General features: G+C 50.8%; 1 protein-coding gene across 1 annotated transcript; it reads left to right on the forward strand.

The window, feature by feature from the left end:
* The first annotated feature begins 1,710 nt into the window (after positions 1–1,710).
* Positions 1,711–26,475, forward strand: LOC133114011 (trinucleotide repeat-containing gene 6B protein-like). The gene is made up of 21 exons (XM_061223212.1): positions 1,711–1,978; positions 3,265–3,352; positions 6,266–6,287; positions 6,943–7,272; positions 8,131–10,605; positions 12,303–12,464; positions 12,688–12,896; positions 13,540–13,614; positions 13,716–13,916; positions 14,841–14,969; positions 15,977–16,129; positions 16,994–17,092; positions 17,863–18,046; positions 18,928–19,053; positions 20,678–20,845; positions 21,079–21,222; positions 21,548–21,640; positions 21,873–22,088; positions 22,768–22,838; positions 23,033–23,166; positions 23,318–26,475. The coding sequence occupies exons 2-21, from the start codon at positions 3,296–3,298 to the stop codon at positions 23,871–23,873; spliced, it is 5,604 nt and encodes a 1,867-aa protein (XP_061079196.1). The 5' UTR covers positions 1,711–1,978; positions 3,265–3,295; the 3' UTR covers positions 23,874–26,475.
* Positions 26,476–27,537: the final 1,062 nt, after the last annotated feature.

Genomic DNA, 27,537 nt, shown 5'->3' on the forward strand with positions numbered 1-27,537 from the left:
TCTTACCTCCTGAGCTAATGCCGCTCCCATGTCAAACATCATACAACCAAACAAACAACATTACCTGAGCAGAATACATTTGAGTTTAATCATCAATAGTTGACTGGGACAAACCTTCCAAAGACGAGTTTAACAGAAATAGAAATGTTTCGCTGTACAAATGGATATAAAGTAAAATATAAGAAAAGAAAGTGAACTGCTAAAATATCATCTTACAACACAATATAATACCAGTAAAAAAATAAAAAACACTTACCGAGTACTTTATTAGGAACATTTTTACTAACAGCTGTCCATCGTCCTTCAAATATGCTTGCACAACATTTTAGTCAAATTTTATTTTGAAACGCAAACATTGTCACAAATAAACAGCATCCGAACGGTTATATTTTGCAAGTCTAATAAGGAAGTCAGGCCGTTTCTGTGCACAAACAATGCCCATTATTTCTCAGAAATATTTATACATGGGCAGCTTGTGTAGCTTCGGGAAAATCATCAATTTCTACAGCTGGACATTTACTGAAGGCATTCTAGTTAACCCCCTGAAGAAAGCCACAACTTGTATGTCCCGCCTAGGACTAAAACCTGCTACCCACTGATAACATTTTATTTACCGCTGACTCCACACCCCACAACACTGCACCACACAGAGGTAGCAGGCAAAATAAAGTCTGAAGTGATGAGTTGTGAACTGTCTGTACTCTTGGTGTCTGTTATGTCATCAGCCCCCCCCCAAGCATTTGCATGGTTATGAAACCTGTAAATGCTGGATCTCGTGTTTTTCCTTTTTCTTTACTTATATTTATGCTTAATGACTGCGCAACATACAGAATGCACACAATTCTGCGGTAGTTGTGGCACTGGACATGCAAATGCACGTGTGTGTGTGTGTGTGTGTGTGTGTGTGTGTGTGTGTGTGTTAAAATAACAACTGACCGACTAATTTATACCGTGAAATTACGCCACATCTACTTTCCTGAATAATTCCCAGGTCCTAACATTCATATAATAGCGAGTATGGTGTCGAAAAGTGCGGTTCCTTTTAAATGCATTTATTTAATTAGTAGGGTAATAGCGCGTTTGGAAGTGATGCAGATACAATGAAAAAGCCTATAGGATAACCTGAAAACGAAATATAAGTTTATTAATCATAGCCTATATCCCTGTTCACTTGTGTTTTTGTACCTTCCTAAACGGATATAGTAAAGTCGTTTTTTTGGCAGCATATGTGGATGTGAAACAAAAATACATTGCAGAAAATAATTTCTCATTCCCATATGAATCCACACATAATACTTGTCATGCATTGAATTAGTATAATATGGCCGACTTAAAAACTTTATTAACGGGGAAACATGTTTTCAATTTTCCTAAGAGTTTCCTAAGACACTCTTGAAGACTTCTGCATCCCCAGAATGTGCTGTCGTCTGAAACCGAAAGTCTAGCGAACGCAAGTGAATTATGCTCTGTGTTGGCCTATCTCCAAACTAAAACTACACACGTTTCTATTGCGACCATGTAAAGAAGCTTTCAGATAAACTGTCCGATAAGCCACTAAGTAAACATCGTGTCATTGTGTGTGTAAGTGGTCTTATTAGAGGTGGAACTAAACCAAATATGGCCATATGAGCGCACTGAGTCAGTTTAGTACTTTAGTCATCAGTTGCTCGCTGGGGTAAAGAAATCCTCTCACCCCCCCGCCCCCCCAGATACACAACACACCGAGCAGCAAAATGGACGCCCGTCAAACAACTGACTCTACAGCGCCTAGAAACCGACGGAATTGTGCATATTTAGCTCGTTAGTTCGCATCGTGCTGCATGCATATGATCGGATGAGTGTTGAAAAAGGACATTATTCTCCATTCTGCAGTTAACTTGCTACTCACTTCATGTTCGCATTTTATCGCACATTGTTGCGCCTCCGATGCCTCCATAAACTGGAATTTCGCACTGAGGCAGTTTATTTCATATGTGAGGTGAGTAGCTGGTGTACTGGTGAGCAGTTGTTGGTACAGCAGTCCTGTTTATTCATCTAGAAGGAATAGTGCCGCCTTTACGGTTTATTTTGATGCAACGCATGAAAAGATCTGAACGCTGGAACAGCGGTCTGCGCAGCTACAGCTAGCTAACGCTAGCAGTGTCCATTCTAGCTTGCTAACAGACTGGCTAATATAAGGTGGGAAATAAAGACGTTATTTACTGTTGGTGAGCGGGTTCGGCGCGCAGCTGTTAGTGCTATATCCCCCATTTGTTGTCACATGTGTAGCTAAAACACGGGTTTTAGTTTGCATGGAAGCAGTCTACATTTGTATCGAATGCCGTGCAGACTTAGTTGACTAGCTCGTGGCTAACGTCCCCGCAGCGAGCTAATCTGGCAGGCAGACTAAGCTTTGCAATCATCCCTTTTGAAGTTGGTAAACAGTGCCTTTGCAGGCTATGAATTGTGTCCACGTGACTCGCTAAATATGAGCTACACAGCGTGGAAGGCTATAGCAGTACGTATGGTCATGTTATTCATCGAGATGCTCAGATAAAGCAGCGCGATTAAAGGCGGTGACGATCTCTTGCCCACCCTGCTGCTGCGTTCCCAAGTCTGCCGCGAACCGCCAGGCTTGTATCGGGCCTGCATATGGGGTGGGCCCGGGCGGCCGGGGCCAGCAAACTTTGCTGGTTTGCGAGATTTTAACGCAATACAATACAAGCTAACCCGTAATTTCAGCACACTCAGCATTGCAGTTGAGTGTTCTGGCCAGAGAATTACTGATAGCTGGCTTGCGAGCAAGTTGACCGCTACAAGCCATCAAGTTAGTTTTGTTTACTTATATTTGGCACGATAGAGCAGGTACCTTCCAGGTTGCTACAGTATGCCCAGTTGTCAGCCAGCAACGATAATGAACATTCGCTCATAGTCACTAATACTAGTGTTAGTAGTGGTAAAGTTAGCTAGGAGAGGGTTTGTTGAAGGAATATTAGTTATCCAACAAGCTATTCCTGCTAACCTGTCCTCTTCATAGTAGATTTGCTGTATTTGGCATCTTGCTGACTCGGTTGCATTGAAACTAGTTCTCCATAGTAGGCTAGATGTGAGTTGGTGTTGCTTTGCTGTATTCACAAAATGACTGAACCACACAGAGTAATCTAAAGAGTTTGGAGAGTTCTAAGCATCGCCATTTCACATGCACGCATGTCTCCTGTGACTTTCTTCTGTTGTGTTGCTGATGGTTTGTTGTTTTTCCATTTTCTTTCCATCTCCTTGATTTAGAGAGGAGTGTCCGGAACGGGAACAGCAGTTCATGGAAGACAAGAAAAGAAAGAAAGAAGAGAAAATAAAAAAAGAAGCTTCTCAGAAGGTACAGTACGGGAGATTGATTTTATATATTGCTGTTGCCGCACGGTGCTCTTCCTGGGGCAGTTGTGTGTTTGACTGACCCTGGATAGGTTCCTGGGAAGAACCCACCAGCTCTTAGCGTCATGGCTGTCACAGGTGCCGGTTGTGAGTGGAGTAGGCTGGCGGTGTCTCACACTGGGAGGGAGGGTTTCATTTTGCAGGGTCGAGGTCGTCTGCCTGCGCAGTCCTCCTTTGACTGCGCATTGACTGCGCAGCTCAGCCCGGTGGACCGTAGGGAGAAATTAAGTGGATGTTGGTAGTGGGAAGAAATGCGTGCTGGTCTGAGCTGTCTCAAAGCGAAGGCGGATGCTGCAGTTATGCTGGCCTTTGGATATGATCATCTTGGGGAATGTCAAGTTTTGTGGGCGTTTTTTTTTGGGGGAAAATGCTTATGTCATTCATAGCGAGTGCTTGAGGGCAGAGTCTGTGTTGCAGGAAGCAGTGGGTGGTTGAAACGGTGTGAGAACAGCCGTGGCAGTTGAGAACTGGGGTACTGTGGGGAATTAATTTTTTTATGTGATGACAGTCCAGCCTGGCTTGGTTATTCATTTCAAGAGTTCAGTAATGTTGTCAACACCTTAAAGGGTTTCTGTACTTGCTTCACTCCTGTGTTTACATACAAAAACGGTCTGCACCCCCATCCTCAACCCTGCCCGCTGATACGTCCCAAGATGAATCTGGCCGTTGCAAACTACTGTGTGATGGCAATGCGCTAGCTACTCAACTGACTTTCCTCGTGCTTGTATTTAGCTAAATGTTGTTAGTGGTGATGCAAGCCACCGCTACTAACACCAGGGCATTTCAGTCTGATCTAGCCTGTCAAGCAAGCAAGCTTTTGGGCAGAAGTGAACACAGGCACAGGTTGTCAGTGTATCATAGTAATGACTGTGCGTGTTTGTTTTGTAATATTTTCAAGGTGAAAATCGTGCGTAGTATGCCTTTAGGTCTATATAGATTCAGTCAAAGACATTTCATTTCAGATCAGCTGGTGAATGAATTTGTTGTAAGTGCACGGGCCTCAGCTTGTCACTGCTTGGTCTCCTGTGGGTTTTAGACGCACTCATCTGCGGCGTGTTATACTCCACTGCAGCCTTGTACGAGCGCGGTCGATGAACGTTGTCTCTTGGGTAACGGTAGACTGCAGGGGCCCAGTTAGGTTACTCCTGCAGGGCTCTCCCTGGCTGCCACCCCGTCTTTCTGGGGTAGCCCGTTATGCGCTTCCCAAATGGGGTGGCAGACAGTTGGCACGTGAGGGGTCGAGAGTTCGATACCAGACCTTGGGGCACATTGCTACACTGAAACCGCTTGCTTTAGGAGGAAGAGCCTCCTTGCCATCTGTCCTCAGTGATTTTTAATTTGGGTAGCACTTAGGTGCCTATTGCTCCTGAAAGCTGATGTGCGCTGGAACTGGAAAAAGAATATAGGAGTCTACCAATTGAGATGCATTAGTCAGCTCCAAAATTCTTTCAACTTGGAGAAAATGTTGATCCATGTTGGAGAAAATGTCGTTTTTGCATCTGGTCATTGTACCAACCTGTCGGAGTACCGGTGGGTCCTCTGTTTGTTTGGTTCTGCTGAATTCCAGAGCTTTCCTGTTCCCATAGTAACTGGAGTCAGTGTTTGGAGGTTGTACAGGTACCTTAATGCTGATATAATGAACCGTTAGTAGTGGACTCTTGCTTCCTCACCTGTATTTTCATTGTCAGAGGGGAACTGGAGGAGATCTTCTCTTGCAGCTAATGCAGTTTGATGTTTTTACAATTGTGGTCTTGGGCAAAGGTCAGTTGTCAGGAAGACTTGCCTTATTTTGACCATGTTTTACTTTTGTGAAGTGGCTGAATATAAAAGGTGTACTTTAGGTTGTAAGAGCAGAGACAGAATGTACACATAGATCTGTGCTGATCCCAGCCTGAAATATCAATATTTTTTTCATTCAGATAACTTGGTGTGAAATATATGAACGTTTTGGCTTGAAGTTGTTCAGCATTAGCTTTGTTTGCTGTGTGGACGCAGAATGCTGAATAATATTGTCTGCAGTCCTTATAGTGACGGTCGGATGTTGAACGAAAGTTTTGTTTTGTTGCAAAAAGACCTGAGCGCTGCGGATGTGCTTGAAGCACTGCGAGTGATTTAAAATGAAAGGTTGTTCCCATGGATACAGGAAATACAGCCTGCTCTGAAGGTTTTAAAGCGTTTCCTTTTCAGCCTGTCGTATCTGAAGTCTCTTGAGTTTGTCCTCTTGGGTCAGGGTCCTGATGTAATTACTAAAATTCACTGGTGGGCTATAGAGCTGAAGGGCATTGAAGTGTGTTCATTTACCTTTAGATTTAAACTCCGGTCCTGGAGCCTGGGCCGGTCCTGCATGCTGGTATTTGTTCCAGCCAATTTGTTCCAGTTTGAGTTTTCTGACTGCTCGAAGAACTATGCTCCTGGATTGTGACGACAGTAAAACCTTTAGGATACACTTCCAGTCTGAGCTTGTAACTGGTGCTTACACGAGTGTCAGTTCATACATTACATTACATTATTGGCATTTGGCAGACGCTCTTATCCAGAGCGACGTACAGACTAAGCAGGAGACAATCCTCCCCTGGAGCAATGCAGGGTTAAGGGCCTTGCTCAAGGGCCCAACGGCTGTGCGGATATTATTGTGGCTACAGTTGCATTAGAACCACCGACCTTGCGTGTCCCAGTCATTTACCTTAACCACTACGCTACAGGCCGCCCCTATTCATGATATCATTGAGCCAATTGATCGAATTAAGAGCAGATGTTGGCACAAAATCCTGAAACGGATCGGTCCTTGTTGTGCACTCCTGTTTTAAACATTAAACGCACCGCAGGCCCGTAACTCTGGTCTCCTCTCTCTTTGCAGATTGCTGAACAGAAGAGCAAAGGTAAGCAGTTTTTTTTTTTTTTTCTTTTCTTTTTTTTCTCTTGACCCAGCTCTTTCCGTTGCAGTAACGCTGTTTTTCTCACCTGGACCCTGTGTCCCGTCTGGCCCTGGCTCTCTCACCCGTCCTCCCCGTTTGTCCTGTTTCCCTGAGGCCCAAGCTCTGCTCTTCTGCACCTCCGATCAGGTCTACTCCCGACCGGGACAGAAAGACTTCCGGGCCAGGCTTTATAAACTAAACTGGAGCTCGTTTGAATGCGTTTGTCTGGGATGCTGGTGTTATGCTGTCCTAGACGTTTGTGTCATTTTACTTGTTGCACTTTTATCTTCCAACATCTGAACGGAGCGAAATGGGCGAGATGGACCCCGTGGTTCTCGTTGCCTTTCAGGGTTGGGTTGGGTTTTTGGGTTTGTTGGTCTGGGGCTCAGAATCTAATCTTCAATGTTCTGTGCGCAGTTGTGCTGCTGAAGCCTTCTCTGTCACGTCTTTGTGTTTGTATTCATCTTGTTCTGCTGGATCGATTTTCTAGAGTTTTATCAACTCATCTCCCTCTCTTCCTCTCTGCCTCCCTCTTTCGCTCTCTCTCTCCCTTTCTCTCTCCCTCTCTCTCTCTCTCTCTCTCTCTCTCTCTCTCCATCCCTCGCGCCTCCCCCCCCAGTGCCAGATTCGCCCAAGCCGACGCCCGGCCAGTCTGCAGCCCCCGCCAGCTCCGCGGCGCCCAGCCCTGGCCCCCCCGCCCCCCCGTCCCCGTCCCCCGCCGGCGCCCCCCCGCAGGGCGGGAACAATGCCCGGCGCCCGGCGCTGCCCAACGGACAGCCCCCCCCCGGAGCCCCCGCTGCCCCGCGGCACCTCCCCCGGGAGGTGCCCCCACGCTTCCGCTCCCAGCAGGACCACAAAGTGCTGCTGAAGAGGGGCCAGCCCCCGCTGTCCTGCATGCTGCTGCCCCCGGCGCAGGGAGACGGCGGCCATGTTGCAGCCGGCGCCCCGGGTGAGTGCTGAGGGGGGGGTCAAGGTCCGCTTGAGTCCGCGTCGAATGCGTCAAATTGATGGTTCGAGTGATTTGTGTTTGTATTCATCTTGGATTCGTGGGACAGAGGGACTCGTGCCTCGCTCGTGACCTCCGGGTACTCTTGATAAATTTAGGCTAATCCCGTAGCGATTGAAACCTTGCTTTGGAAATTGCGTACATTTTTTAAATTGTCAGACATAAAGCACTGCAATACGAACTGGTCCGCTGCATATCGCGGGCGTCTTCGAATAATCCTTCACCAACTTCTCTGGCATGAGTAGCATTAAGTACACTACCAATTATAACGGCCTAAAAATGAACACTTTAGCTCTAGACTACATTAAAACAGCAATAATCGTCGGAGGCATGGACCTCTGGGGTCAAACCACTCACTATTCACTATTGACTCCAAATGTGCTGATAGCCCTTGGTAGCTAGCAGACTAGCAGCAGTAACAAACCACAGCTAACTCTGGAACTGGGGGAGGAAGTGTACAATGATCTGTTTATGTGTAGTATTTTTTAATTTTTACATGTTGTTATTATTATTATTATTTTTTTTTTTATTTAGTCCCTTTTTGGGTTTCTTGTATTCCCCTCTGAGGCAGTGAATCATATATCAGCTGTCATTGTTGGATATTACCCCCTAACAAGCAGACAAGCATCTGGTCGATTTTTTTTACCACACTGCAGCTCACAGACCTGGCTCACACTGTGCTGTTCCCCACTGCCCGAAACACGCTTCTTAATGACGCCGCTTTCTGCTGTGGTCTTGAGTGTTTTCTGGTCTGGGGCAGTCCAGGACAACCATTCTGAGTTTTATTTTCCCCTATTTCAGATTCCAGTCCTGGGTCTCAGGATGCAGCTGCTGCCTCACTTCCCCACTCCTCCTCTTCATCATCCTCATCCACATCCTCGTCCTCGTCAGTCGCTGCTTCTTCTTCTTCAAATTATGCAAATTCCATGTGGGGGGCGGGCTCTGGCAGCCGGCCCCCCTCTCAGGGCTGGGAGAAGGTGATAGTGGACGGATCCGATTTGGAGGAGTGGCCCAGCATCGCCGGGGGCGTGGCCCCGGAGACGGCCGACGCCCACAACAGCAGTGCCTCGTGGGCGGACAGGCCGGGCGCGGCGGGAGCGGGGGACGCTGGGAACTCGGACAGCCCCTCCCGGCCTCCCTCCTCCTCCTCCTCCTCCTCCTCCTCCTCGTCCTCCTCCTCTTCCTCCCGTTCGGCGAATGAATGTACGCGCTCTGGCTGCCTGGCGTGGGCCCCCTCCTCGCCGACGGGTGTGACCGCCGGAGCGGCCCCCGCCAAATCCAAAGCCCCGCCTTTCCCTGGGACTCCCGACGAGGCCGCCGGGCTCAGCGGCGGGATTCCTGGTGCCAACTTCAGCCCCGAAGCCGAGCCCTCTGTGGGGCAGGACGGGGAGGCAGGGGCCGCGCCCATCCCGTCTCCCCCCGCCCTGTCGGCCGACCCTGCCCCCGATGGCCATGCCCCGCCCTCTGTGGACCCGGCCAATCGTCAGAGCCAAGTGACGGAAGCAGGGGGCGGGGAGCGGGACGTGCCGCAGCCTGGCCAGGGAGCGGGACCAAAAACAGCGGGAGAGGGGGAGGACTGCGGGGCGGCGGGGCCAGGGGAGCTCCCCGCCCCTGCGTGGAGAGACCGGCCTTCCTCCCCCCAAACGGGGGCCTCTAGGACGGACGCCTGGGAGGGCGGCGGTGGAGGGGACGATGTCCCGGGGGAGGGGGGGGACTCGTGGGACAGAGGAGGCTGTAAGACCCCCGGGGTATCTCAGGGAGAGTGGGGAGGCGGGGAGGACCTGTCGGTCGGGGACTGGGGCGGTTCGGGAGGGACGGGGGGTCCGGCGGGCGGGAGGAGCGGCAGCAGCAACAGCAGCTGCAGCGGGGGCAGCGGGGGGCAGCCCCCCTCCTCGGCCTCCCCCCAGCCCCCGGCTCCCTCCCCCAGGGCATGGGACAATCAGAAGGGCCCCGGGGGGGCGGGGCCGGGCGAGTGGGGCGGCCCGGGCGCTTCCTCCTCCAGCGCGGGGGGGCGCTCCGGAGACGAGAAGGAGCCCCAGAATCAGCGGCCGACCGCCCCTCCGCCCAACGCTGACGTGGCCTTACAGAACCTGCTGAGCCGGAACGACCTGGACCCCCGGGTCCTGTCCAACACGGGCTGGGGGCAGACCCAGATCCGCCAGAACGTGGCCTGGGACCTGAAGCGGGGAGGCGAGGGGCCCTCGGCCGGCACTAACCCCGCCCGCTCCTACTCGGGCGACGGTGGCCCCGCCGGCCCCGGCCCGGACCCCGCGGAGAGGGCCGGAGAGGGCTGGGCCGGGGGCCGCAGCGGGGCCCAGCGGGGGGCGCCCTGCCCTACGAGCGGCCGCACTCCGGGGAAGGGGGGCGGGGGCTGGGGCGGGACAGGGGATGGACAGGGGCGAGGCTGGGGCGGGACGGGGGAAGGACAGGGGAGAGGCTGGGGCGGCGAGGCCCAGGAGTGGAGGGAGCGCCGGGGGGAGGCGGGGAGGCAGGGCGGGGCCGGCTGGCCGGGCGGTCCGGAGCAGTCCGGGACGGCGGGGTGGAAGGACGGCGGGAGAGAGGGAGGGGGCTGGGGCCCGGGCCCGGGCCCGGGCGGAGCCGGAGGAGGAACCTGGGCGGAGCCGGGCCCCAAACCAGCCGGTGGGGGTTGGGGCGACGGGAAGGCCGGGGCGGGTTCGGAAACGGGACAGTGGGGGAGCTGGGACGAGGGAGGCCCAAAGAGAGGCTGGGGAGGGGGAGGGGGAGGGGGAGGGGATGCGGGTGGTAAGCCTCACCAGGGCTGGGGGGGGAAGCAACACCCGCCACAGATACCAAACAGCCAGGGGGGGGCGCTGAAGGGCCCTGCTCAACCCCCGCAGCAGCCGTCCCAGGCTCCAGACCCGGCGGCCCTGCAGGGTGGCTGGGGCCAGCCTGTCTCCCAGCAGCAGAACCAAAGCTGGGGCTGGACGCCGGGGCCCGTCCCTCAGACGCCCGCCGGCCCTGCCGGCCCCGCCGGCCCCGGGGAGGGCCCGAAGCCCAGCGGGTGGGAGGAGCCGTCGCCCCACTCCGTCGGCTGCCGGACGGAGGTGGACGACGGCACGTCCGCCTGGGGCGACCCCAGCGTCTACAGCAGCAAGAGCGTCAACCTGTGGGACAAGAACAGCAGCACCGCGCCGCAGTCCAAGGGCCCTGCCAGTCAACCCGCCAGTCAGCCCCCGGGCCCCGCCCACCAGCCGCAGGCGGGCCGGACGGCCCACCAGACTGCCGCCGGCGGGAACCCTCCCCAAGCCGGCAAGGGTGAGCACGCCGAGAGCCTCTCCCGAAAACATTACATTACATTACATTACATTACATTATTGGCATTTGGCAGACGCTCTTATCCAGAGCGACGTACAACAAAGTGCATACCCATACCCATAACCAGGGATAAGTGGTAATAAGCCATAACCAGGGATAAGAAAACGAAACGCTATTGATGCAGACCGGGTGCTAAATCATACAAAATTATTTATTGTATTAACCTTTCATTATACAGGGTAGGTTGGCTAAAACGCTACTCTCTGCAATGCTTCTGTATACACAGTTTAGCATATTTCTTTATCAGGATGTATTTCCTGTAGGGAAAATGTTTTGCCTTGCAAAAGCAACACAAACTAATCTTAATCAGTTACAAACTGCCAGAGAACTGACCTCACTAGCATCATTGGAAGGAGCTGATTTCCATTCCCCCCCCAAAAATGAAATTAAAGTATGTTTGCACTTACCTCGAGTACTATCTATCTATCTATCTATCCATCCATCCAGAGTTTCACTGAGATGTGACAAATTTTCAAGAGTTTTTTGACGAGATTCAGTTTGCCCTGATATAATAGCGAAAAAAATTTCTGGTAAAAAATCTGCCAAAAATGTACCTTCTAAAAATTGAACAGTTTCCAAACATAGAGCCGCAGTTACTGGCAACCGTCAACCAAACTATCTAATCTGTTGCTGGGACCGTGTCGGCAGAAGTTTCCACCGAAGCATGCCGGTATCCTGGGCCAAAGTGTCCCGGGCATCTTTGTTGTGTGACATTGCATGCTAAAGCAGTTGCCACAATTTTGCCAAGTTCACAGCTGGCCAACACGTGCACTTTGTTTCAATACGCAAGCAAGCAGACGGCGAACTGATCAAAGCGGTTGACCCTTTGCCCCAGAATACTGCTGTGCTTCGGCAGATCAACTTCTGGCCAGGACGCGGTTGAGACCGGGCAGTACAAGATGGTTTGGATTAAGATGTGCATTTCTGGGTTCTGTTGATGTAACTGTGGCGTATTTGGAAAGAGACATTCCTGGTGAATTTTTCGTTTCGGAAACGTACATTTTCGGCAGATTAATTACCAGAAAAAAAGGTCCATAGAGATGACTCGGGTAATGACAAAAAAAAAAAGAGGCAAATCTCGAAAATTCATCACATCTCAGCAAAACTATCTGGATGGATGGATTGTACTTTGGGTACTTTGGGTAAGTGGAAACCTGTTTTAATTTCATTTTGGGCTGTGCTGCCCCTGTAAGCACAGTGCTCCCCTGGTCTCTACCAGACAGGAGTGTGGCGGTACACACTGAGGCTACCAAGAGTCAGGCTGTTTGTACATTACTGCAAGTGGTCTTTGTCATCAAGATCAAAGGCCAGAAACCAATTGCAATCTGTTGACTGTGATTAAATATGCGTTCCCTGATTGGGTGAAATGTGAGGCTTAAGACCTGCTGAGGTCTTCCTATGAAAAATGGTCTGTGTGCTCCAGTTTCTAATTGGAGCTCCATGTGAATTTGAAGCATTTCTGGGAAGTCATTTTTGCTGATGGTCCCAGAGGATTCTGTGTTCTCCGATTGCATAGTAAGATGGATCTGTCCATCTCAACATTTTTCTCATTAGCTTTTTCCTGCGAATCATGGTACCTTCTTAAAAAAAAAAAAGAACCATTATTGATATAAATCTCTTTCTTGATGATTTGTTAGCTCCTGCATCGTGGGCAGGCAGTAGCGCCCCCTCTGGTCAGGGTGCGGATAACAGCACTGGCACCTGGGGCAAGACTGACTCGTCTACCGGCTGGGGTGACCTGGAGGATTCTGGGAAGGCCTCTGGCTGGGGAAACCTGTCCCCCAATCCAGTGAAACCTGGTGAGTGTGTGTGTGTGCATGCGTACGCGTGCATGTGTATATGTATGTGTGTGTGTGTGCGTGTGTGCGTGTGTGTGTGTGTGTGTGTGTGTGTGTGTGTGTGTGTGTGTGTGTGTGTCTGCGTCTGCGTCTGTGTGGCATAAATAAATATCCATTCTCCCCCCCCCCCCGCACCTCCTGCGCCCCCTCTCACCACCCCGTGCACCCCGCTCGTCTTCCGCAGGTCCGAAGTCTCTGCAGGAGGGCTGGGGAGAGGGGGGCGAGGGCGGCGGCTCTGTCAGCGCCTCCCGCCACTCCAGCTGGGAGGAGGAGGAGGAGGGAGGAGGAGGAGGAGGAGGAGGTGGTGTGTGGAGCAGCGCTGGGTCCCAGGGCAGTGGGGCCTCCTACACCCCCGGCGGCTGGGGCCCGGGCGGGAAGAAGGGGTCCGGCAAGGTGAGGGGCCACAGGGGGGCTGCTTCCTGGGGCCTCAGATATTATTTCCTTTTTTTTGTGCATGTTTTTGATTGGCCCAGACAGTTTCTATGGGCAGAGAAGAATATTTGAGGTGTCTTAAGAGACGTTTCTGATGGCTTGCTGGCTTTGCAATGGACCGCTCTTGGTCGAAACCAAGACATAGCCAAGTGAGACCACAGACAGCTTGTACAGCAACGTTGCAGAATTGCACAATTACAAACATACTTCTATTATCCTTTTTTTTTTAATCCAAAAAAAAAATGTAATTCCACATAAAAATGGTAATTGGGTATATTCAGCATTTTTTTTTCTGCCTTATACCATAAGCCCCTCCCCTTGAATTAGACCTGCGCTACTCCACTCCTGGTCCGGCAGGCTGCGGTGTCTGCAGCATTTACTTCAACCGTTTGCTACACCACCTGATTTCACTAATTAGCTCATCTTAACCAAGCAGGTAAAATAATTAGTGACGTCGGGCGGTGTAGCGCGCGGTCGGAGCGAACGCCTGCAGATACCGCGGCCCGTGGGTCCAGGGGTTGAGTGGCGCGGCGTTAGACTTTAGACGGATTAGGTCTCCGTGTTCGGAGACGGACTCATGGTTTTTCTTGTGGTTGTGTGCCAGGGTGCCGTGAAGAGCAGTGGGGGGGACTCCTGGACGAACCCCGTCACCCGACAGTTCTCCAACATGGGCCTCCTGGTAAGCCCCTGCCCGTTCCGATCCGATCGCGTGTGTAACCGCGGCGATGGCGGTGACTGATCGCTGCGTTACCGCGCCGATGGCGGCGACTGTGTCCGCAGGGGGAGGAGCCCGGCGGCCGGCCCCTGGATTTGGCCCCGGGCCTGACCCAGGACAAGAAGCAGGAAGGGGACAGGAGGGGGATGAGCCTGAACGACTACAACGGAGAGATGCGCAGAGGAGGGAGGGGGGCAGGGGCCGCCTTCCGCTCGCCCGGCTCCAAAGAAGCGGGCCCCGGCGAACCGGGGTCTTACTACGACAAGGTACGGAGAATACGCTTACACCTGGGCTAGTAGGACCGTAGAGCTGGCGTACTCCCATCTTCCCCAGAAAGGGCCGGTGTGGGTGCCGGATTTTGTTCCAACCAAGCAGTCACACACCTGATTCTACTAATCGTGGTCCTCAGTAAAGACTCTAACGGCTGATTAGTAGAATCGGCTGTGTAACTGCTTGGTTGGAACAAAGGCCTGAAAAAGCCATGCTGGCCCTTTCTGGGTAAGATTGAGTATCCCTGCTGTAGTGCTTGGGCTCCACAATATATCACATGACCTTTTTTAGTGTAATGGGAATAATCGCCGCCATGGGGTTTATAGGGTTTCTTTAATCTTTTTCTGTTTCATCATACCTGATGAGGTACAGTAGTAAACAACCATCAGAGACCATGTGAAACTTCTGGGAAAAACCATCAGCGCTATCTACTGGGTGTCGGCAAGGCAGCGAGGTCGTACAGCTTCTGTGTGATCATGTGACTTGTTTTTTCAGTGCCGATTTATCAGCCCCTGATGCCAGTGATGTTTTTTCCAGAAGCATTTCACATGGTGTCTTATGTTTGGTTGTTTACCACGTCAGGTATGATTACAGAACAGATTATGGACCTATATGCCTATATGCCCCATGGCGCCCCAAAGGCTATTCTAATTGCCTTTAAAAAAAAGCGTGATTCCATATATTGGCCAGCCCTACGCACTGTAATGCCATGCCTTTCCCTTCCTCCACCTCTGTCTCCTGCCCCATTGGTTAATTCTCATGGCACCATTGAGCTGCATCGCTTCTTTGGGCTGCTTCTGGTTTCTGTGAGACGTCGTTGCTTGTGCGCTTCGTGCTCGTTCTTCCTCCGTTCTCCTCCTCCTCTTCCTCCCTGTTGCCCCTGTAACGGGAGCCCCTCTGCTCTCTGCTCGCTCCGTTAGACGGGGAGTGCGTTCAGCGGCAGCGGTGGTGTGACTCAGTCTCGGGGGGTGCACCAGCCCGGCGTGCCCTCCGTAAACCCCTCCCCCGGGATACGAGCGCCAGTGCCTCATCAGTTCCTGTCTCCACAGGTACGTCGCCGCGGCCCCTGAGCTGTTCCAGGACCGCGGTAGCGTCAGACTACATTTACATTTTACATTTCAGTCATTTGGCAGACGCTTTTAAACATAGTCATAATAAGTGCAATTCAGTTTTTTATTTTTATTTTTTGGGTTAGACAAGAGGGATAGGGATATTCAAAAGGGGGGGGAATCAGGAGGTAGGATTAAGGTACAGTTTGAAAAGGTGTGTTTTTTGTATGCGTCGGAATAGGGGGAGGGATTCTGCTGTCCTGACAGTGGTAGGCAAGTCATTCCACCACTGAGGAACCAGAATGGAAAACAGGCGTGAATGTGCAGTTCGACTGACAGGTGCTCGTAGTGAGAGAACCATAAGGCGACCAGAGCTGGCAGACCGGAGTGGTCTAGCTGGGGAGTAGGGAGTGATCAAGGATTGGATGTAAGGTGGGGCAGTCCCCTTAGCAGCCTGAAATGCCAACACTAGGGCCTTGAATGGGATGCGTGCGGCAATAGGAAGCCAGTGGGGGCCAATGAGGAGTGGGGTGATCAGGCGTGCTGCAGCTACGATCTACGATCATAACGTTGCCATTTGGAATTATGATGGTCCAGAATATTCTCACGAATGTGAGATCTGATCAGTGAAATAGTCGGGTAACTTCTCTGAATAGTGTACACAATGTGTTCAGAACCAGAGTGTGATTGGCTGTCGGGTGATGCAGACTTTTGGTGTAATGGACTCCTTTTGCTGGTGTTTAAAAATAGAGAGCTCAGAAAACAGACAGAGACAGATTACTTACAAATGTTATTGGCTCAGGAGTTGCTTTCAAGGTCACCATTCTGTGCACTAGAGATGTAGTATATTTCGATGACATCATTGATGGTAGCTATTCTCTGTCTGAGTATGTGAATACGTGTGAACGTAAATGCTGCTATTTGTGTGTGCTGTGTGCGTTAATTCTCATGTTTGAGTGTGTGCGTCTGTACGTACGTGTGCATGTAAATGCTCATGTTTGTGACAGGTGCCGGGCTCCATGTTGAAGCAGATGGCCCCTCCCAGCAGTAACGTGGGCGGAGTTGGAGGGGTAGGGGGAGGAGTCTTTCCGCCCCAGCTCTCTCCGCAGCACATCGCCATGCTGAGCAACATCTATCCCCACGTGCAGCAGTTCCACCTGGTAAGCATACTGCAACCCCCACCAACACGCCACCATACTGAGAAACATCTATCCCCACGTGCAGCAGTTCCACCTGGTAAGCGTACTGCAACCCCCACCAACACGCCACCATACTGAGAAACGTCTATCCCCACGTGCAGCAGTTCCACCTGGTAAGCATACTGCAACCCCCACCAACACGCCACCATACTGAGAAACATCTATCCCCACGTGCAGCAGTTCCACCTGGTAAGCGTACTGCAACCCCCACCAACACGCCACCATACTGAGAAACATCTATCCCCACGTTCAGCAGTTCCACCTGGTAAGCATACTGCAACCCCCACCAACACGCCACCATACTGAGAAACATCTATCCCCACGTTCAGCAGTTCCACCTGGTAGGCATACTGCAACCCCTACCAACACGCCACCATACTGAGAAACATCTATCCCCACGTTCAGCAGTTCCACCTGGTAAGCATACTGCAACCCCCACCAACACGCCACCATACTGAGAAACATCTATCCCCACGTTCAGCAGTTCCACCTGGTAAGCATACTGCAACCCCCACCAACACGCCACCATACTGAGAAACATCTATCCCCACGTTCAGCAGTTCCACCTGGTAACTGACTGGGACCCACAAGGTCGGTGCTTCTAATCCCGGTGTAGCCCTTAACCCTGCATTGCTCCAGGGGAGGATTGTCTCCTGCTTAGTCTAATGAACTGTACGTCGCTAAGAGCGTCTGCCAAATGCCAGTAATGTAATGTAATGTAATGCGATGTAAATGTGTGGAGTATGGAATGAGAGGTGCGTGTGGCGAGTGATTGGTGCCCGTCTCTGACTGAAGGCTAACGGCCCTCCTCCTCCTCCCCCCCAGGCCTGTCAGCTCCTCCTGCAGCAGCAGCAGCAGCAGCACCTCCTGCAGAACCAGCGGAAGTTCCCTCAGAACCTGCGCCAGCCGCCAGACCCCCAGCAGGTAGCTCCGTTTAAGAGATAACGTGCGCCCGTCCCTCTCGCCCGCCCCCTGACGTTTACTGTCCAGCCTGGGAGTGTCAGAGTGTCGCTGGTGTTGGACATATCAGGTGTCGCAGGGCGAGGTGTCACTCGCTGATTGGTGTAATTTGTAATGTTTCTTCGCCTGTTATGTTTTTATTAACTTCCAGTACTGCTCACCTGTAACCAGAATTTATTCATCTTTATCTTTCTCATTCTCCTCTCCCCCTCCCTTTCACTCTCTTTCTCTCACCTGTATAACATAAATGCCCATCACTTAAAATGTTATCTCGGAATGTTCAATGTTAATATAGATTTTTAAAAAGAGGTTCTGTATAGCTGAACTACTTCGAATTTCAGGACCAAAACCTTAAGGGTGAGATGTGCGTAACTTGTTCTCACCCTCCTTCCCTCTCCCCTCTCTCTCCTTCTCTCTCTCTTCCCCTCTCACCCTCCCTCCCTTTCTCCTCTCCCTCCCTCTCTCCCTCTTTCTCCTCTCTCCCTCTTTCTGTTCTCTCCCTCTTTCTCCTCTCTCCCTCCCTCTCCCTCTCCCTCTCTCTCCCTCCCTCCCTCCCTCCCTCCCTCCCTCCCTCTCTCTCCCCTCCCTCCCCCTCTCTCCCTCTTTCTCCTCCCTCCCTCTCTCTCTCCCCTCCCTCCCTCTCTCTCTCCCCTCCCTCCCCCTCTCTCCCTCTTTCTCCTCCCTCCCTCTCTCTCTCCCCTCCCTCCCTCTCCCCCTCTCCCTCCCTCTCTCAGCTGGCACGGGTCATGGGTATCCTGCAGCAGCAGCAGAGGCAGCAGCAGGGCATGGCCTCCAAACTGTCCCCATCTCACCTGGGCGGAGTCGCTCCCAAACAGCCAATGACAGAGCCCCTGTCCCACCCAGGCATGGGGGGCTCCCTGGCTGATCTGCACCCCAAAACCCCGGGGGGGTACTCCGGTGAGCCCCTCCCCTTTCTGGTGCACCAGATTATCAGCAGCCTGTCAGGGCCTCTCCTGACACAACTTTTCCATTGTCATTTAGCTGATGCTGGTATCTAGAGTGACAATGCTGGTATTGCCTTTTCAGTTCAATGTACAAAGCCTTTCCGTTTTGAGATGTCCATTATACAATCTCCATATATAGGATGGACATTGTCATTGTGTTTTAATGCTGTTCATAGTTTCTTAATGCTGATACTTGTGTCTAATGCAGATCAGTGGTACAGGGCTGTTCATTGTGTGTTATGCTGTTCGTTGCCTTAATGTTGATCAGTGGTACAGGGCTGTTCTTTGTGTGTTATACTGTTCATTGTCGTAATGCTGATCAGTGGTACAGGGCTGTTCTTTGTTTGTTTAATGCTGATACTTGTGTCTTAATGCAGATCAGTGGTACAGGGCTGTTCATTGTGTGTTATGCTGTTCGTTGCCTTAATGTTGATCAGTGGTACAGGGCTGTTCTTTGTGTGTTATGCTGTTCATTGTCGTAATGCTGATCAGTGGCACAGGGCTGTTCTTTGTGTGTTATGCTGTTCATTGTCGTAATGCTGATCAGTGGCACAGGGCTGTTCTTTGTGTGTTATGCTGTTTGTTGTCGTAATGTAGATCAGTGGCACAGGGCTGTTCTTTGTGTGTTATGCTGTTTGTTGTCGTAATGCTGATCAGTGGTACAGGGCTCATGTGTGTGATGCTGTTCATTGTCATAATGTTGATCAGTGGTACAGGGCTCTTGTGTGTGATGCTGTTCATTGTTATAATGCTGATCAGTGGCACAGGGCTCTTGTGTGTGATGCTGTTCATTGTCGTAATGCTGATGGGTGGGGTGCTCTTTGTTGTGGTCAGGGTTTCCCGCGGGGCTGGACCTGGGGGGCATGAAGGACGGGGGGGGGCAGCAGTCCCGCTTCAAGTGGATGATGGAGAACCGCTCTCCAGCTCTGTCACCTCCCGACTCCACCCTTCACAAGAATGGTGAGACACACCTGCAGTGCTGTTTACTCAGTGTTTACGTTCACTCTCTCTCTCTCTCCCTCTCTCCCTCTCTCCGTCTCTCTCTCCCTCTCTCTGTCTCTCTCTCCCTCTCTCTCTCTCTCTCCCTCCCTCCCCCTCCCTCCCTCTCTCTTCACAAGAACGGTGAGACACACCTGAAGTACTGTTTACTCAGTGTTTACTTTCTCTCTCTCCCTCTCCCTCTCCCTCTCTCTCCCTCCCTCCCTCCCCCTCCCTCTCTCTTCACAAGAACAGTGAGACACACCTGCAGTACTGTTTACTCAGTGATCTCTTGGAATGATCAGTGTTCTCTTAGAACGGGGGTGCCCAAACTTTTTTCTGATGTGACCCCAAATTAAGGTTCACAAACTTGCACTACCCCAACACCCCACCCACACACATCTTGTGCCTAAACCCTATCTATGACCATTCTGGATACATACCACTACCTCTCCTGCCTCATTGCTTTATTATAGTTGGGTTGTTGTAACGATAAACATGTAGTGGCCTATATTTACATATTTTAAAGAGACGAAAGTTACATTTCATCTTTTCAAAGATTTTCAGACGACGTTTGGGAACCCATGACTTAGAATGTTCTCTTCAAATGAGCAGTGTTCCCTTGGAATGTTCTCTGAGAATAATCAGTGTTCGATCAAGGACCCAAACTCTTGATTTTCAGACAGCTTCTTGTTTGGTTTTTGCAGAGCTGTGAACGGCCGCAGGGTTCTGTTACATTACATTTATCCAGAGCGACGTGCAACAAAGTGCAGATCATTACATTACATTACATGGCATTTAGCAGACGCTCTTATCCAGAGCGACGTACAACAAAGTACAAATCAAACACAAGTATGAGTGCTAAGAGGACCTGAGAGGACAGTACAGTTCCGAGTCCTAGTGTAACCATACAGATACAATCGGAACCCTTGAAGAATACATCAACTTTCAAACTAGCATACCACAATAATAACAATAATAACAACAATAATAATAATAACAATAATAATAATGCTACAGTCTCGGGTGAAGGGAGTGGGGCACTATGTGACGGTCTCGGGTGAAGGGAGTGGGGCACTATGTGATGGTCTCGGGTGAAGGGAATGGGGCACTATGTGACGGTCTCGGGTGGGGCACTATGTGACGGTCTCGGGTGGGGCACTATGTGACGGTCTCGGGTGAAGGGAGTGAGGCACTATGTGACGTCTCGGGTGGGGCACTATGTGACGGTCTCGGGTGGGGCACTATGTGACGGTCTCGGGTGGGGCACTATGTGACGGTCTCGGGTGGGGCACTATGTGACGGTCTCGGGTGAAGGGAGTGAGGCACTATGTGACGTCTCGGGTGGGGCACTATGTGACGGTCTCGGGTGGGGCACTATGTGACGGTCTCGGGTGGGGCACTATGTGACGGTCTCTGGTGAAGGGAGTGGGGCACTATGTGACGGTCTCGGGCGAAGGGAGTGGGGCACTATGTGACGGTCTAGGGTGAAGGGAGTGAGGCGCTATGTGATGGTCTCGGGTGGGGCACTATGTGACGGTCTCGGGTGAAGGGAGTGGGGCACTATGTGACGGTCTCGGTCTGCTCTGCCTCTTCCCCTGCCCAGGGCCCATCTCTACCCCCGGAAAGTTGGGCGGCGGCTCTCCCTACTCCCAGTACGAGCTGCTGGGGGGAGAAGGTTTGGGCATGCCCCCTCAGGGCCCCTCTGATAACTGGCACCGAACTCCTGGAAGCAAGATGGGCCCCAAGATGGGCACCTCTAGCTGGCCACCAGGTAACCCCCCGCACATAATACAATGATTTTGTGTGTGAATGGTAAATGGCTGGCATTTTCTATAGCGCCGTTATCCAAAGTGCTGTACCATTGATGCTTGCCTGCGTGCGTGCATGGTTTAATTCATATGTGTATGTGAGGGTGTGCATGTGTTTAATTGGTCTTTGTGTGCATGTGTGTGTTCGTGTGTAAATGCCCTGTTGATTTGGGCTTTGTGTGCGTTGTGGTGGCAGAGTTCCAGCCCGGAGTTCCCTGGAAAGGAATTCAGAGCGCAGACCCTGAATCAGATCCCTATGTGACACCAGGCAGTGCGCTGGGCTCATCTGGGGCTTCCAGCCTCAATGACACTGAACACCAGTTACTACGCGACAACACAGGTACTGACCCCGCTCAACCCCAGAGCGTCCCCTGTGTCTCTGCTCCCATACACCATTACACATCTCAGGTGGTACCAGCCCCCTGGAGTTAGCACAAGAGCTGCGTGTTATCAGAGGCAGTATGGCACACACAAACGTGTGCATGCAGTCGACAAATGCTTACAATACATACATGTCTACTTGCAAAAAGCACCCAGTATCTGTACCCAATGTTCTCTCTCACACTCTCTTCCCCCCCTTCTCTCTCTCTCTCTCTCTCTCTCTCTCTCTCTCTCTCTCTCTCTCTCTGTCTCTGTCTCTGTCTCTGTCTCTGTCTCTGTCTCAGAGTCTAACCCCTCCCTCAACACCTTGCTGCCTTCACCAGGAGCCTGGCCCTACAGTGCCTCAGACAGCCCCCTCAGCAATGCACACAACTCGGGTAAGGTCTCCATGGCAACTGTACACTCGGCAGCACACACAATTTAGGTAACGTGTCCATGGTAACCGTACACATGGCAACCGTACACTCAGCACCTCACACAACTCGGGTAAGGTCTCCATGGTAACCATACACACGGCGACCGTACACATAACGCGCACGACTTCCTGTTATGGGTGTCCACAATTTTCCTATTTATTTCTGTTGCCTCTGTCTGTTTGCCCGTGTTTAGCGAAGTATACGGATTATAAGCCCAGCTGGCCTCCTGAGCCCATAGGACACAACAAGCTCTGGAAGTCCAATCGCAACAGTTCCCAGATCCCACGCCCTCCCCCTGGATTAACCAATCAGAAACAATCCGCTCCATCCCCGTGGGCGGGTGGAGGCCCCCGATTGGCCAGAAGTTGGGGTGGGTCTGGAGCCAGCCAGGAAACAAGATACGGGTCAGGTAATGATTGGTTAATAAGGGAGTCAATCTGTGGGATTCCATCCTGGCCGGACCTGTAAAGTACCATGTACAGTAGATGGTGATTTATTGTGCGTGATGTTATTATAATGTTATTACAATGTTATTACAATTTTATTATAATGTTATTACAGTGTAATATATTACATATATTAAGGCTCAAGATCCGCACCAGTCTGCGTAGGTTTAGTGGTTTACTGATTGTTTCTTGACTGTTGCGTTTATTCCCGCTGGGCCGGGAATGTGGTGAGCCAGGTGTGTTGCTGCTGCACTCAGGTGACCACACCTCCTGCTCATATGTGTATATTGTACTGTGCTTACTGGACTCTACACATACTGTTTGGAAAATATATTTTCAGGGAGCTTCCGTTTTAATAATGACTTTATTCTCCATTGCTTTTTTAGATGTAAGTTACGAAAAAAAACATGCCTTTCATGAATGTGACCCAAAATACTTGGAAAAAGTAAAATTTCATGACATTTTGACAGAGGTACTTCAAAGATCTTGGGCACACATTGCTTTATTGATATGCACCCTAGTGAACAGTTTTCATTAGACCTTGGTGCTTGAGAAGTTCTTTAATTAGCACGTTTTTTTGGGGGGGGGTTGGGGGCTGATGTGTCTTCTTGAAGGGGAGGTGAAGGTTGTTGTAAATTGCAGGTTCTGCGTGGGGCGATGCTGCCTCCCTGAGGGGGAGTTGCTGGCTGGTTCTGAGTAACCTCACCCCACAGGTACGGGGCGGGGAAGGGGGGGTTTGGTTTCGGAGGGATAAACAGTGTTGCGGTTTGAGGGCGTTTGTTGCTGCCCGTTCCTCTCTTGACCGTTAGAAGTCGGAAATGACCCATTGTACCTTTAAGCATTCAGCTGTAAATGTTTCGGCCTCATGTTAATCGGACAGCCTGTTGACTAATGATTTTGCCCACAGATTGACGGCTCCACACTTCGCACCATCTGCATGCAGCATGGCCCCCTGCTGACCTTTCACCTCGGCCAGGGCAGCGCTCTGATTCGCTACAGCACTCCGCAGGAAGCGGCCAAGGCGCAGAGTGCCCTGCACATGTAGGTGACCCCCGCCCTTTACAGGCTGAGCCAATCCCCCCCCCAGCATGGGGGAGGATGGCTGTTTTCGCACCTGCATGACCATGCGATGGATTTGGTACGAGCGCTTCCGCTTTTGAAACTGACGGCGATTCTGTCCTGCTTCTTCCAGGTGCGTTCTGGGAAACACCACGATTCTGGCGGAGTTTGTGAGCGAGGAGGAGGTCAGTCGCTATTTTGCACATTCCCAGGCGGGAGGCGGGAGCGGCGGTGGCGCGGGCGGGGCTGGCCAGGGGCCGTCGGGGACGGGGGCGGCGGGGCCCGGGGCCGGAGGGGCCACCCCGGGGGGCGAGCGGGAACGCACTGCTGTGGGGAGCGCGGCGGCGGGGGGGAACACCGCCGGATCCGCTGCCGTGGGAAGCGTGGGGCCCTCCGGCTCTGGCTGGAAAAGTTTGGACGGTACAGGCAGCTCTCCGGACACCTCTTCTGCCCAAGGGCCCGGGCTGGCCGTCTTCGCTCAGTGGAGCAGCAACGGGGCCGGGGGGGGAGTTGGGGGAGGGCCGGGGGGCGTGGATCCTGGCAGGGCAGGGCTCTGGGGCGGCATGACTCCTGGTTACCCCAGTAGCAGCCTGTGGGGGGCGCCACAGATGGAGGACAGACATCAAATGGGCAGCCCAGCTGCACTGTTGCCAGGCGACCTGCTGGGAGGAGGGGCTGACTCGATCTGACTGACACACGCTTGCATAAATCCACCGCCACATACTAGAATATAAGCAAGTAGTTATACAACATTCAAAAACTAGTATGTGCACACAATCGCACGCACGCACGCACGCACGCACGCACACACAAACATGGTGACAGGGAAAATTAACAATTTCATCCTCTCATAATCTCAACATGGAGACCTGGACAGAGACCGACAAGGCCTTTCCCACAAAATGAAGATGTCAACTACAAGACTTGAATAGAAGGAATCTTAGCAATTGTGATGCAGAAAGATTTAACCGTATGAACCTTATTTCTGGGCTGGAGGCATGCAAATGCACAATGCGCCCACGCACACAGGCTCTCACACACACACACACACACACACACACATTGACAGTCATATTACATCATTGATATTGGATACACAACATGGGATGATTATCCTAGTAACTATCACTAACGGACACATACATGTTTCTAATATTTGATTTGACAAACTCATAGTATTTTTTTTTTTGTTTTTGCCATTTTGGGGACAGTGGAATGCAAATCCTTCATTCTTCCCCTCAAACGCTGTGACCTCCTCATTTCTTTTTTTTGTCTGGTTTTCTCAATCAAGTTCACTGTTGTTATTTGTTATTAAGACTATAATTATTTTATTTAGATTTTGTTCAGTGCTATGAGGCATGGTAGAGGGCGAGAGAAATTGTGTGAATGAAAAGTGTGTGAATGTGTTGCAGAGACACGGACGCGTGCTTGTGCGTTTTTTTTCCGTCTCGCTGAGGGAATTGAGCGAGTACGGGGCAGGTGTTCACATATTTTGAGTGTGCTAAGTGTATGCAGTATTTGCAGTCTGCTCATTCAGGAACATTGGCGCTAATCTTTTTGTCATTGTTATAAGTCGTGTTTTTTAGCAGCCTTTTTTATCGTCCGAATGCAATAATAAACAGAAGACGGGCAGCTGAAGGCAGGCGTATTGGAAAATAGATGCCAAATCTTATAAAAAAACTTAGTTTGAACGATTGGTGTTTACACACACCGAAAGAAAAAAAAAAAGTTACAATGTTTTCATTTTTGTTGTTTAATGTTTTTAATTAAGATGGGCTTTAACACTCCTGTTCAGATTATTGTGTCCTGGTTTTACAAAAGAAAGGAATGAGGGAAGAGATAATAAAGTTGAAAGTACTGGTTCCTCTGTCCTGTGATTGTCACATATGTGCCACTTCAGGCCACGACACGATCTGTATTTGCATTTCTGTGAGTTTGCTGTTGTAGTCTGGGGGGGCCCCAGGGTTTTATACACTCGAGCCTGTTCCTGGTGCTCTCTGTGCACGCAGACTCCTGTCGTCCATCTTGGACGCAGTGCTTCTGCAATATCCTGTAATGTTTAGTTTAAAATAACTGTCACTTTACCAGCTCCCACCTCTTCCTGTCGATGCTGCATTAGACCTACAATATGCTCCAAGTTGCAGCTGTTTTTTCTTTACCGTTACTTGATTATTTGTGTTTAAATTGAATTAAAAAAGCACAAAATAAGGGCTTTAAAAAAATAAAAAATAAAAAACTGCCTGCACAGATGGACGCCTACACAACACACACACGCCATTAGAAAGAACACATCTAGGCAACATACACACACACCCCTGAGAAAAATACTGTTGGACTCAGTCTTTTGTATCAGTCTTTTGTAGGCTTGATGTCTGGCATCCTCCCCAAGCGCTGAGGTGGGGGGGTCATTCTGGAAGCAGGATCATTCTGCCCTACCCCCTCCCCCCCTCCCCCCAGGGTTTTTGACAAGGCCCTTGGCAGTCCCCTGCCATGTCCTGCTCTCAGTCTTTCTGGCCTTGAACCTGCCCAGGAAGGTTGAATCGGAACGTGTACGTTGTGGCCTTCTGACCGTTATTGGGGCGTGGCTCAACCATGATCGACAGGCCGAACATTCTCCTGCAGGGCTCGACGTGATTGGTCGGCAGGCTCTCACTCCATTCTGTGATGTCAGACCTAGGCAGCTACCAGCTCCCTCTGGTGTTGGACCTCTGATGTGTGTTTGGGGCCTGTTGGACCCCAGGCAACTAATTCAGGATTAGCTTGCTGAGCCCCAGTCCAAAGCCCTACTGTTCTGGGGGCTAGAATATGTCCAAAGCACTATGACCTCGCCTGATGGCGTTGTCTTTCTGACTGAACCTCGGCTGCAGAGGACCGCAGTGGAGCGGGGGCGGGGGGGCTGGATCTCAGAGAGCTGTTGAATTGGGGCCAGATTAAAATGCAGCTGAATCTCAATGCAGCAGGTGAATGTCGCTCGTCTGTGCTCATCTACAATGAAAAACAGAAATGCAGGGCAGTACTTGGGGTGTTCACGTTGACAATGTTCAATTTGTATAATTTATTTCTTTTCGTTTGCAAGTTCGCTTGTCACAGGGGTTTGTGTACTGTCGCTTAAATATACAATGACCTGGTCACAACTGGAATCTTTTTTTTTTTTGCGCTGGGAGACTTTGACAATTAAGTGTGTGTATATATGTAAAATGTAATGTAAACGATATGAACATTTTTGGGGATTAGGTTCAGTGTTGACCTTTCTCTCCTCTTTACAAATTCCAAATAAACAGTTTGTTTTCACTTCTGTGGCTGGCATGCTTATTCGATAGTACGACATTTTATTTAAAGTGCTTTTCAAAATGCCCAAAGACACTTCACAACAGAAGACAGCCACACTATTTCAAAGGGTCGCAACATCAGAAGACCAAAGAGAAAAGATTTAATAAGAGATAGCATGTAATAAATATCAAACCCAAATCATTAAAAAGAATAAAAGTCAACGGAAAGCCAATGTAAACAGGTGAGGTTAGGTTTAGGGTTAGGGTTCCCGAGCACAGGGACCATGGCACTGAAGTCTGCAGCTGTAGCCGGTACTCATACACACGTCAGAATTAACGAATTAATTGAGAGCGGAAGTTGGTACAAAATGCTGAAACGGAGCAGTCGTTGCGCCGCCCTGACGTGGGGGAATGTCAGGAAGCCGGAGGTTGGAGGGTGCAAAACCATTTAGTGCTGAAACACTTACTGAGCACCATATTAGGTAGATCTGTACACCAGCCTGTTCAAGCAAATATTTAATCAGCCAATTGAATGCATAAAAGCATGCAGATGTGGTCAAGAGGTTCAGCTGTCTTGCAGACCAAATGTCAGAATGGGGAAGAAATGTGATCCAAGTGACTTTGACGGTGGAATGAGTGTTGGTACCAGACAGGATGGTTTGACCATCTCAGAAGACTGGAAGTGTGGGATCCATGGTGACTCCAAGGTCCTGAAGGTTTGATTACAGACCCATTGATGGTGATACTAAAGTCCCTGTAGTTACCTCAGAGATCAGAGATCCTAAGGACCTAGAGGCAGGATCTCAATCTTGTCCCAGTTGCGCATTAGGAAGTTTTGATTCATCCAGCTTTTGAATTATGTTTGGCAGTCAGTAATATTGGGGGGAGGGGGGGGGGGGGTGGTTAGATGATGGTGTGGTGTGGACATAAACTTGAGTGTCATTGGCATAGGAACAAGGAATCTGGCTAAAAGCAAGCATGTAAAATTAAGTGGCCAAGGACAGGGCCCTGTGGTACACCTTGCATGAGTGGGGCAGGGACAGATTTGCAATTACCCAGAGAAACAAAGTGCTCCCTCTCTCGG

The sequence above is a fragment of the Conger conger genome, chromosome 16 (genome assembly GCF_963514075.1).
Source record: "Conger conger chromosome 16, fConCon1.1, whole genome shotgun sequence".
In the NCBI taxonomy this organism is placed as follows: Eukaryota; Metazoa; Chordata; class Actinopteri; order Anguilliformes; family Congridae; genus Conger; species Conger conger.